This window comes from Lactuca virosa, chromosome 6, assembly GCF_052849685.1.
Source record: "Lactuca virosa cultivar CGN04683 chromosome 6, Lactuca_virosa_CGN04683_v6, whole genome shotgun sequence".
Classification (NCBI taxonomy): Eukaryota; Viridiplantae; Streptophyta; class Magnoliopsida; order Asterales; family Asteraceae; genus Lactuca; species Lactuca virosa.
In genome coordinates this window covers 235834680-235848113 of record NC_136431.1, presented here as the reverse complement: position 1 = coordinate 235848113, position 13434 = coordinate 235834680, and the positions used below count along the sequence as shown (strand labels likewise).

Below are 13434 nucleotides of genomic sequence, written 5' to 3'. Positions count from 1 at the left end.
TGAACATGTTTACTACTTGAAACCTTATTTCCACCAACCATGAGATTTGAAGTTAGAAACACACTGTTTGTCGTCATCCTCTGTTCAACCTTGATGTCGGTGCTGGTAGGACATCTAGCGAAGGATTTTTTTTATTCATTGATTAAATGAAAAAGCTTGTGAGGTGTCCCTGAACATGCTAAAGAAGAAACACAAAATCAGAAAAAATATGCAACCTAAAACTCGCTGGAATCTTTATTGAAGAAAATCACTCAAAGCTTCAATCTCTAAATCTTATAACATGAACATGGCCGTTCTAAACATATTTTGGGCCCAGGGCGAGAGAAAAAGATGGGCCCTTAAAATACATAAATGTCATCAAGTTTTTTTATAATAACTCAATAATATATGTACTATATTTTAAATATAACAATTTCCATAAAAAATTTAGGCCCCTTTAAAAGATGGACCCTGGACGATTGCCCCCCTCTGGGACGGGCCTGCACATGAATCTATCATATTTGTACTTAACAAAACTTATTAGTATTAAACTAGAATTCCTAAATATAACCAAACAATACTTTCCATGCAAAAGCATTCCTTATGGCTCAAGGAAGACTTGAAAACCTTGGACAACACTCCAAGGTAATGTGATGTGATCCAAACATGTCGGCTAGCCATATTGGACTTAGATAAATTCGCCAACATATGCTATTCCGAAAAACTAAGAATGTTTCATGTATCTGTTGGTTTAAGGATTACTTAGGTGAAAGTATGTAGATGACTACTATTTCATGTGAATTGTCATCGATGAGAAAGGAATATATCAATTCCTAATTCTTTAGACAACATAAATTTATAAAAAATATGTACTTTGTATGGAACTTTATTAAAACTATGATATTATTAAATTAAGAAGTATATGTTAGTTATATGTAACTTATGTGTTATTTGATACCAAATTCTTTAATTATATGAAATCATTGTAGAAATATTATAAATACTTCACAAAATGCATAATAAATTGTTGAAATCAATGCATTCATATCACAATCTCGAAAGGATTGTGTATATGTTGAAATGATTTCCTTATAAGGATGCTAATTTGTTTAATAACAATTTCTTCAAAAACTTGGAAATAAATATTTACTTTTTGAAAGATAACAACTCATGTGAAAAATAGTCTCTAACACACTTTCACCATATGTGATCAAACCAAGAAGTAAGTATAAATTCCTAAATCTTTGGTAATTTTGTTATCACCTCGACAAGTTTCAAGACACTTAACGAGTTTTATTATTATTATTATTATTTTTTTGTGACCTTTATGTCTTCTTCCAACTCCTAGCCAAATCATATGTACAAATCGACCCACAAGGCTCTATTTAAGACTACTCTATCATTAAGATCAAGTTTCACTCGTTCTTGAGACAGTTATTCCGAATATATGTTGGACTTCATTGGCTTGCAACTCCCATGTGACCAAATTGTTCACCTGATGACAACTCTTGTTTTAATGATAACTTAGTTGAGATAATTTTTTCCCCCTAAATGTATATTTTACACTAAAATGATTTGTATACTGTAAAACAATTATATGACATTCCAAACTGATATATTGCCTTCCATGACATCCGGAAAAATTGGAAGTTGAAACAAGTTGTACATTTTTATTACAAAAACACATCAGATAAATCAAAAAACTACTTAAAGTTGAAAATTTCAAACCCCGTTTTCCGAAAACAATGTCTAAAAATCACAATTTAATTTCGAAAATTCAGAAAAACAATATTCGAACTTGCTTTTTGTAAGAAAAAACAGACATTAAAAATCATAATGGAGTTCGAAAAATTTAATTTTTACGGTGATTTATAGTTTTCTAAAAATGTGGTTATTTATGATATATCTTTACAAAATGTGGTCATTTTGATAAATATTACCTATTATTTCAACATAATATCTATACTTTCAAATTTCACCAACTTAGGTAACTCTTTTTGATTTCGTATCCTATATACTTATACATTTTAATAGTTTCTTTAACCTTAGTCGTTTGACAAAAAAAGAAAAAAATAGTGTAACTTACTCGAGGGGTCTCATAATGTTTTGGTTTAGTTATACAACAATATTAAACCATATTTGGTCGTTTTAGTCTTGGATATGACTCGTATATATCAATTCATATACATCTTTCACGTAAAGTAACACCCAAATCCGATTATCGACCACTATAAAAATTGAAAATGTTCGAAATTCCTAGATCAAGACTCGTTTACTTGTAATTCTACAGCGTATAAATCGCATGTATTCAGCAATTTCGTCTTCGATAGCAAAACCCTACATGATCAACTCTGTAGAAAGTTAAAGGGGGGCGGTGTTCTTGTTCGATTTTTGGGGTAACGTATCTGGTAGCTCTTCTCAACAATTTCAATTGGAATATCTGCATTCGTTGTTTATATTATTCAAATAATTCTGTATAGTGATTGTTGTAATCCGTTAGCTTGATATTGGTCATTGCGTAAATTTTTTTTTTAGGGTTTCAGAATTCAAGGACGATGACTAGGAAATCCTCTACTTGCGCTTTCTGCGAGAACTCGAATCTTGCTTCTATTTGTACGGTTTGTGTCAATTACAGGTAAAATTTACGATTTTTTTTAGTATTTTGTAGTGTTTTAATTTAGCAATTCAGCTCAAACAGGCATCAATTTGTACTCCATTTGTTCCCTAAGTGGATTTACATTTGAATTTTGAAACTTGAATTGGTATCTCCTTTATACAGGGTGAATTCATATGGCACAAATTTGACATCATTAAAGAGTCGTCGAGATTCTTTATACTCAAAATTGAGTGAAGTTCTTGTTGCAAAGGTTTAATCAACCCCAGAACTTGTTTTTCTGATTAATTTGCTTTTTATGTTTCTCTCTACTTGTTTGATTTCTTCATACTCTTTTACATACTGTTTTCCCTTTATTTGTTGCTGCTAAAAAATGAGTTAATTTTCCAACTCTGTTTTTTCAGAGTAAGGCAGATGATCAAATTAGCTGGAGAATCCTTCAACATGAGAAACTTGCCACATTGAGAGAGAAACTCCATTTTCGTAAAGAACAACTTTCAAAAGGTTAGATTTTATAATATGCCTGTAGTTAATATGTGCAAGTGATATTGTTAATTATTAAATCATTGATCATTTTATACTTAATTTGTGCTTTACAGATAAAGCCAAAGTTGAAAAGACAACTTCTGACTTAAAAGTCAGATATGAATTGCTTGAATCAGCCATGGATGTGGTATAAAAATCTCTTAGTTTTTTTATTTTCTTTTTAGGTTAAATGCACATTTATGCAAAATGTTTCACCTTTTTCTCATTTTATGCAATTTGTTGCTTAAGTTAGGAAAAAAGTGAAACATTGTTGCATAATTGTGCATTTAGCTCTTTTATTTAAGACACTGAAGGAGAATTTAATCATCTATCTTTCCATTTACAGTTGGAAAAGAACAGAAAAGAGCAACTGGAAAAATATTATCCTAATCTTATATGCACTCAAAGCCTTGGTCATGTAAGAATTATTAAATTTACTTCCTTCAATTTCTTTCAAAATTATTATTATTATTATTATTTTCTATATATTACATACAGATGGCAATTACATCAGAACGCCTTCATAAACAATCTGTTGTTATCAAACAAATATGCAAATTGTTTCCACAACGCAAGGTACATATTTCTCACTTGTTTCCCATTAAATGATGGAGGGCAAATTTGTAAATATTCAATGGTTGCAGGTAAATATAGATGGAGAGAGAAAAGATGGATTGAGTGGACAATATGATCAAATTTGCAATGCAAAATTACCAAGGGGACTTGATCCACATTCTGTCCCTTCAGATGAGCTTGCTGCTTCTTTAGGGTTTGGAATTTTATTAAATTATGATATATATATTGAATTATCTTTTTTAATTTTATTATTTTTATTAAATGCAACAGATATATGGTGCAGCTTCTTAATCTGATTGTTCACAATGTTGGTGCTCCTGCACTTCATAACTCAGGTTTTGCGGTAATTTCTTTTCTCATCACCTTTTGTTTATATTATGTATGATGGAATGGAATTGGACAAAGGAATGGAATGAGTGATTATATTCCGGTATCAATTTTTGATGCAGGGTTCATGCTCCCGTATATGGCAACGCGATTCTTATTGGGATGCACGTCCTTCCTCTAGAAGGTATTGGACAAAGGAATGGAATGAGTGATTCCATTCCATTATCCTACTTTCATTTTTGTCAATTACCACCATTCTACTTTCAGTTTTCTTTTGGGTTATCACAGATTTTATGAAACAAACTATTCAAATGTACGTATTTTCACTTTTGGCCCAAGTTTTAAATTTTGTTACAAATTTGGTCCGAACTTTTTTCTTTTACAAAATAGTCCCAGTTTTTTCAAAACTTTTTTTATAGACAACCTTTTTAACTTTTTAAACTTTGTTTACACGATTTCTGAAACTTTTTTTTACAACATAAGTGAAAAAAGAGTTAATAATGTTTAAAAAGGTTGTATAATTTGTTTTTTTTAAGGTTGTTAAAAAATATAAAAAAGTTGTATTTTTTTATAAAAAGATTGTGAAAGCGAAACAATTTGTAAAAAGTGTGTAAAAGAAGTTTGTGCAAAAAGTCTTAATTTTTTTTTATTTATTTTTTTAATTTGAAAAAAAAACTAAATTTAAGAAAAGAAGTTTGTGGCGAATCTGTAAAAAAAAGATCCGACCAAATTTGTAACAAATTTGAAAACTTGGGCCAAAAGTGTAAATACGTAAATGAAACATAAGTTCCTTACCTTTTTACACAATAAATCGGGTTCATTAGCAACTTGAAAACAATTTAAATAATTTGTTTCATAAAATCAATACTTTGAAAAATCAATAATAGGAAGAAATGAAAGTAGGATGCTATAAAATATAAATTATAATAATTAATAAAGAAATGAATGAAAGTAGGTTGCTATTTTGTTATGCAGCAATGAGTATCCACTTTTCATCCCTAGACAAAACTTTTGCACAACGGGTGTAGAAACATCATGGTCAGACAAAAGTTCAAGTAATTTTGGTGTTGCTTCAATGGAATCAGAAAAGAAGGCTCGTTTGGAATCTTCTAGTAGCTTCAGTTACACCTCAGCATCTCCTCATTCCCTTGAAACACACATGGATTTGCAAAAAGGAATTTCACTTTTGAAAAAAAGTGTCGCCTGTGTAACTGCTTATTGTTACAACTCTTTATGCCTTGAAGTTCCTCCTGATGCTTCTACTTTTGAAGCTTTTGCTAAATTGTTAGCCATGCTTTCTTCCTCTAAAGAAGTTAGAACTGCTGTTTCCTTGAAAATGGCTTGTTCAAGGTATGTACGTCTTTAGTCCTTTGTTTTTTCTTCAACTTACATTTTTACTCCTTCCTAACAAATATTTTTTGTTAGATCATCTAAACAAGTTCAGCAGTTAAATTATTCTGTATGGAATGTGAATTCAGCTATCTCATCAACTACTTTACTTGAAAGCACACATACTTCATCTTCTATGGTATATATATATATTTTTAATCTATAAATTCAAGTTTTTATAAATAGTAATGGTTGCTAATTCTTATTTTGATATGTAGAGAAGTACACATGATAAAAGTCTTTCGAGCTCTGCTTCTAGTTATCTTTATGCTAATGATATGATTACTGGGGCCCACAACCAGAATGGAGGGAAAAAAGAAACACTTACAGAAGGGTGGGATCTGGTGGAGCATCCTACTTTGCCTCCTCCTCCATCCCACACTGAAGATGTTGAACATTGGACTCGAGCCATGTTTATTGATGCAACAAAGAAGTAAGTTGATATTTCTTTTTGAGAAGGGTATAATGGTCATTTACTCACGTTCAGATACTTCGTTGGGGTCAAGGTCAACTAAGTAAAGTGGTTGTTGGAAAGATTGGGGAAAATTTATATTATAAAAAAAAAAGAAAAAATTGTGAATGTAAAATTCATGCATGTAAATAGGAAATGATTCGATATTTGTACATATGGAGGCTTTTATTCTAGTTGGAAGTAGTCTATTTTACTAACAATGTTATCATATTATAATATATATATATATATATATATATATATATATATATATATATATATATATATATATATATGCTTTAAATGATATAGCAAAACGATGGAATATGTTTACAACTGTGTGAAACTTTGTCATACATACACACACACACTAAAGGTGAGAGAGAATTGGATCATCTTTTTAATTAGATTTTAATAGTAAAGAAAGAAAAAACTTTTAGCACATTTTTTATAATGTATGTATGACAGGGAACTAGTTTGTGGTGCCTTTATGCAACTGGTTGCAGTTGCAAAGTAAAAGATTACACATTCCTTCTCTGCGAAGTAAAAGAGCTATTTTGAGAGGATAGTTTATTTATTTATTTTGATTGAATAGATTTAACTAGGACATGACATAATATGATATAAGCCTCACACATGTCTATTTTATTGGATGATTCAAGAAAGGATCTTTATAGATAAAATGAGCAAACTCGACGACCCAAAATGCTCGTAATGATCAAAATCGAAGACCATTAAAGTTACTAAAAACTTTATAAAATAGCACAAGTCCCAATAAAACTTTATCAAAAGTTTTAAAACAATCAAAACATTGTTTTAAAAAATATACGAGGGAATATCCAGTCAAACAAAGACAATACGATAAAGTCTATGCTACTTATAAACTTCCTCTTCCCATGTAGCAAGTACTAAGGTTTCTTCTCGTCCAACACATGTTAAGCCTGGTTAGAAATGATAAATATACATATAAAGCAAAACATTTATATATTTTAAAACAAAACTCATTCATCCTTCATCTTTAAAACTTTATTCATCCTTCAAAAGCATGTGTTTGGTATCATTACAAATAAAAGTTAAATGCTAAAATAAGTTGAAATCCGAGAAATACCGTACAAGTAAAAGTCATAAGCTGAAATAAGTTAAAATCCTTTAAAGAGATAAAACCAAAAAAGATGCGACCTTTCTTATTATTTTTTTATCAACATGTTTGCAATGTATAAATACGAACATGTACATCAAAATACTATGTATCGCCTTGATGTCGATTGAGGGTTCAATAAAAGTATCGAACCTATTGCAATCCCGCAGAACATCATCACTTAGATATCTCTTTGTCCTCTATAGGGTACTTACAAGTCAGTCTCCCTTAGTATATCAAGATTTATACCCTATGTTCTTTCTCTTTCGAGTGCTGCTACTTCTCTTAAAGATTATTGTCTTCCTTCTCGATCGTTGTGTAGACAAGTATATCATAAAAAACACAATAATCAAGTTGTCAAGAAATGGTTTGTAAACCCAATTCACAAGGTCTATTAATGCGGATGATGCATTTTTCAAACCAAACGACATCACAAAAAATTCAAAATGTTTGTACATAGAACGAAATGCCATTTCCCACCATCATATCTTTCACATCAAAACATTTTTCTTCTTTATTTCTTTCCTTTTATGTGACACTAATCACATATGCCAAACATGAATGACATCCCTTAGCTAGGAACTTAGCTAGGAAAAATAAGTGTAATTGAAAGCTTATCATGTCCTTATAAGTTCTTGTAATTGAATGACATCCCTATCCTGTGCTCGAGAAGGTCCTTCAGTTCCTCGGCAGCACCTTGAGGTGCATTTACTTGTCATTACACTTACCTATCTGTTAGAACAAGCCCTGACTTTTTTCTCTGGATGATCCTCCATTCTAGATGTCCAAATCCGAGAAGGGCGTCCACATCCACAAGGGTTTGCATCATTAAATATATTATTTGTAGATCTTGAGTTGGACATCAACGGTTGAGGGGAAGAAGAAGAAGTAGCCATTACAAGAGATCGAACATAGACGTCGTTCGTTTTTCTTTTATCCAAGCCCTAAATCGATATATAAAGGACACTTCTAATCTGTTTATTCCATGTCATTAAATATAATGTCATGTCATTTGCTAACTAGTTGTATACCTAATGAATCTGGTTGCCTCTAATGAGAACTGAACAAAAGCTTAAGTTCATTGGGTTTTCTTAGACAAAAGGTTAAGTTCGTTGGGTTTTTTTGAGCAGACAAAAGATGATTGGGAGGTTTTTTTGAACGTTTTCAAAACTTCGTTGGTCTTACAAGTCATTTTACCGATATTTAGTTCCACGTCGTAAGCCATGTCATTCGTTGACTTTCATTAGCCGGTTGACCCTAATGAGAATTGAACAAAAGTGTAAGTTAGTTGAGTTTTTACACAAAAGGTTAAATTTGTTGGGTGTTCTTGAACAGACAAAACACAACTGAAGTTATTTTGAACGATTTGGAAACTTTGTTGGGCTTATAAGTCATTTTCCCCTCAAACTAAACTCATCATTTTAAAACAGTATGTACATGCACTCTTATATGTATGCTTGTACAATGTCACATACTAGCTGGCACATAATAGTACCTATTCATACTATACCATTCTAACTGATAGTGATTATGGTTTAGGCCCAAGCCCTTTAGGGTTTAGATTAGATATTTTATGTTTCCCTATTTATATGAGGTTTAACCTCACTATTTATGAAAGAAACATTCTATTATATAACATGGTATAAGAGATCTAGGTTAAAATCCTACCGTTGACAACAACCCGCTACCGTCGCCCTCCACCTCCGAAGACATTCTCTCATAGTCATCGGAGGTGCCTTCATTATGGTTCATATTCCCTTCGTTTATTTTTTCTCCTCCTAAATGATAAAACAGCCGTCGACACCAAACTAGGGCTCTTACCTCAACTTCTTCTACTGTCTCGTTTGCTTATATCTCCTCGTCGGATGGTTCCAGGCTCTAAGCTTTCTGCCTTCTCCTCAATTTGCCTCTTCTTCAGATCTATTTTTTTGAGTCAGTCGGAATAGGCTCCTTCTGCCGCAGCTCGAGCTCTCTTTCTGTCTCGCTGCTTTTCTCTGGACTCCTTTGCCGCCGACTCGATGATCGCTGCCGCCGCCACTCCTATCTTCTTATACAAAGGAATCACCGTTAGCCGCCACTTCTTTTCTCTCCTTCTCCAACGAGTATTTGTTGTTAGCCACCATCGTTAGAGTTTTGCCACCGTCGCTGCCGCTGTCTTCATTTATGTTGTGTTTTATGTTTTTTCAGTTTAATCGTCTCCTCCTGATCAAACTGCAGGGGGATGTTAGTGATTAGGGTTTAGGCCCAAACCTTTTAGAACTTAGATTAGATATTTTGTGTATCTCTATTTATATGAGGTTTAATCTCGAATGAAACATTCTATTATATAACACTAACGAACCCATATATTCTCAACTTCATACGAGTTGAAACTTAAATTCAGATATTGTACAACCCTAAGGTACACGTATACATTCTAATATTTATGATGTATGCCTCGTACAACTTAGAAGGGACATGAATCCTTATATTGTAGCTTCCTTGTAGAGGATGTACTCCTAAATCACCTTCCCCCATAAGGGTCCACTTATCATCACTATATTTATTCATATTAATAAGGGATAAGACGATAAGGTACATTACGTCATCCAAAGCAATTACATGGCTTGCAAAGATCATTCTTTCTCATATCCATCTTAACAGTTTTTAACATACTCAAATTTGCACAACTATGCATACAAGACTATTTCATTTTAATGCACCAAAATTTCTTCATATTTTCACAACTGTGCATACACCTTGACAAGACGACACTAGTCAACCATATGTGTCAATGCTTGTATGATGAACATATAAGTACATGAAATGTGACTAGAAATATATAGTATTTATTAAATAAATATATATAAATTGAAAGTACGAGGTAATATGAGACATGTTTGTTAAAATACTATGTGCTCACCTCGATCTCGATTGAGGAATCAATAAAACTATCACACTCCTAATTCTAAAAAATATGATCACTTAGAACTTCATTTCCCATATAAAGGGTCCTTTCATTACAACTTGCAGACCATACCATCCATTCCACAAAAAATTCTCATATTTTCTCATCATGTGAAAGTTGTATGAACTAAAGTTTTTTTGTAAGGTTGTATTACCACTGTTCGGGTAAAAATATTTGTAAGGTAGTACTATTATCTGTTTTCCACAAAACTAAACACAAGGCATATACAGGCTAGGCACAAGCCACATACGATCGTAACAAACATACTAGAACCCTATTTTTTTCATTCAAAACTCGAGTTTTGTTTTCAACTTTTAATATCCAATCATCTCTAATCACATTAGAAACCAAAATGAATGGATTTGATTGTTTGGGTTAATCAAGGCAGAAGCCGGTGTTCTAATACCAATTGAAACATTATTTACTAATTCAATCCCAAATTAACATCCAAACTCAATTTTCTCACTATTTCTCATCATAAAATTCAAAACTCGAAGGAGTGGTGTTCATACCATAAAGGAATCATATGTTAACTTAAGGAATCGTATGTGAACTTTGATGCTTTTATAATCAATACCACACAATTTTCCTTGGACATAAATCTTGATTTCATCTCACCTATCAAAAGCATAAAAAACTCTTTCCTTCCCACATGACAAACCTCGAAAGGTTATTCATCTCAAAGCTTGGTATTTAGCCCCCACACTTGAAATCATCCATGCACTACTACGATTTGTTATCTTTTTTACTTACCCCTATGTTGCTACTTAGGCAAAACTTATTACTTAGACAAAATATAAAATTAAATTCATCTTTTTAATTGGAAATGCCCTAATTACCAACACCCCTTAAATGTTTTAAGTCAATTTAATATCCAAAAATTGTAAATATCGAAATTAACCAATTTCCATATCATGAAGCAATTAAGGTCCAACACTAAAATAACAATATACTTCCACCAATATTTTACCTTAATTTTCACATTGGAAGGTTTTTATCTTGAATCAACATCAAAGCTTATTCCTTAACACCTAATTCAATTCCCCATTAAATACTCTTTGATGGCATATTCACACTTTATTGTTCTAACATCTTGCACCAAATCGCGGATATTGTATGAGCGTTGTGTTCGGGTGGATTTCCATGATTAGAAAATCATCTTTGAAGCAAAACTTCCCTCACTTTCTCATGGATTTCCATACTGGTCACCCAATATAACAAAACTAACTGTAAAACATGATATAAAATGATTATTGGTGAGCTTAATAAACATGTGAAAATTGTTATTTGGAAAAAAGTATAAAACTCATATTGTTCGATCCTAAAAAAATAAAATATTAGTAGTTAAATCATGACACTGTTCAAAATACCCCTAAGTAGTAAATAAGGCTCATTTCGGGGATGAAACATGAGCGTTTCACGATTTTTTGTGTTAAATTAAGCTTTCATCTCACAATATCTTTATGAGTGACAGGTGGTTATACTTTATTTTTCTTTCCTAAATGGTGTTGCTTTCCGAAGGTTATTGAACAGGCACCAAAAGGTGCATCTTTGCTAAAGAAGAAAAAAAGCTTTAACGACAAGTCCTCTAAATATACTGTACTCTAAAGCTATTTATAAGTGAATAGTGTTTTTATTGTTAATGTAATTGCTAAAGACTATATTCAGATTCAAATTAAGAATCTTTTAAGTTACATATGAAATTGAAAGTAGTGATATTATAACTTGCACAACTAAAGAAATTCATAGTTACTTTACCTTTTAAACTCTTTCTCTGAAAAATTATTCATGTGATCTTTTATGTAAATTAAGTTATAAAATTAGGACAAATTGCATAAAAGACACTAAATATATATAAAATTTTGATTTTGACATTATGTTTTTTTTCTCAATTAAGTCATTCAGTTTACAGTTATTTAACCAACCGACCGGTTTGCTTTATATGTTTTATGTTTCTTACTTGCTGACTAAACAAAAAACTGATGTAAATTCCATATATGATTCTAGTTGACAAACACTTTAATTAAATTGAACCCTAACATCGATCTGTATTCACTTTCCCATATTTCTTCTTATTTTTCTTGTCTCAAAACATCACAATTGGCAATGGTTTCCTAAAGTTGTTCAAATGGTTCATCATCCCAAAATGATGTAAACAAGACAAGAAATGTTTCCTTTAAGTGATGTGACAGTGGGAAACATTCTTTGCCTTTGCTTACACCACTATGAGATGATGAACCACTTGATTGACCTTTAAATCCATTGCACAAAGTCGTGATGCTTTGAGAGAAGAAAATAATAAGAAATAATGAAAAGTGAGTACATATCTATTTAATGATTTAATATAACCCATACGTTTGCTAATTAGGATCATATGTGGAAGCTATACCAGTTTTTTGCCTAATCAACAAGTGAGTAACATGAAACATGAAGCAACCGGTCAATTGGTTAATTTTCAAACAAAATTGTAAACTTAGTGATTTAATTAAGAAAAAAAAACACAATGTCAAAATCAAAATTTTATGTAACCTTAGTGTTTTTTTTATACAATTTGCCCTAAAAATGTGCACAATATATTTATAATTGAATATTCACAAAATTTGTTACTTCATAGATCTCTTTTTTTTACATGATCAGGGGCGTCTTTGAGGGTATACGAGGTGGGAGATGCACATGATCCATATCGTCAAGGGGTCAGTTTTACATACGATTTAGTTTGTTGTCAAGCAATTGGCATTCCGATAATCAAAGACAAAAGCCCATGTTTTGTTTCAATTCCAATAGCTCACGCTAAAATATTATATACCGTGAACTTGGTCAGTAAAAATTACAATCAAATGATATGTTTGTCGATGTTGCTATTAAAGAAGTAAATATGTTAATTGAGTCCTTCGAGTAGTTTAGAAAATCAAGGTTATTTAAGGAAATTGATGATGCTAATGAACTTTCGATTGAAATGAATATTGATCTAGTGTTCCCTCAAAAGCGTCTCGTTCATAAAAAAAACAGTTTGATGATAATTCAAGTAATCAAGATGTCGTACTTTTAGCCGATGAGAAATTTAAAGTAAACTATTTTTTATATATTGTTGATCAAACGATGACTTCTCTAATAACAAGATTCGAACAACTCGAAGCTAGAGTATGAAAATAATTTTTGTTTTTTGTTTCAAAAAAGTTGAAGGAATTTAATGGCAAAGATCATAAGTTGTGTTGTAGCTGTCAGGAAGTCGCATTTAAATACGGTGAACGATTGGATATTTATGTCAATGAACTTTATTTGGAGTTAAAATTGTTTGATGAGTTCTTATCGAGTGAAACTATCAACATCACCAATGTTTTAAAATATATGAAAAAAGTCGATTCTTTTCCTAATGCAGTTATTGTATATAGAGTTTTGTTGACTATTTCAGTATTAATGAAATTTTTTTGTTGACTATTTCAGTAACAATGATTTTTTACTATTAGAGAAAGAAGTTTCTCAAAACC

At 31.4% G+C, this 13434-nt stretch overlaps 1 protein-coding gene across 2 annotated transcripts; it reads left to right on the top strand.

Moving 5' to 3' along the window:
• Positions 1 to 2134: 2134 nt before the first annotated feature.
• On the top strand, positions 2135 to 6082 carry LOC145120913 (uncharacterized). 2 transcript variants are annotated; one of them, XM_079056702.1, is made up of 13 exons: positions 2135 to 2387; positions 2515 to 2614; positions 2759 to 2846; positions 2998 to 3097; positions 3193 to 3266; positions 3465 to 3536; positions 3617 to 3694; positions 3763 to 3887; positions 3965 to 4037; positions 4144 to 4205; positions 4997 to 5371; positions 5447 to 5549; positions 5629 to 6082. In XM_079056702.1, the coding sequence occupies exons 2-13, from the start codon at positions 2535 to 2537 to the stop codon at positions 5845 to 5847; spliced, it is 1449 nt and encodes a 482-aa protein (XP_078912828.1). In that variant the 5' UTR covers positions 2135 to 2387; positions 2515 to 2534; the 3' UTR covers positions 5848 to 6082. The 2 variants fall into 2 exon arrangements, with proteins under 2 accessions (XP_078912828.1, XP_078912827.1); XM_079056701.1 differs by having other exon boundaries at positions 2136 to 2375.
• The last annotated feature ends 7352 nt before the right edge of the window (positions 6083 to 13434 follow it).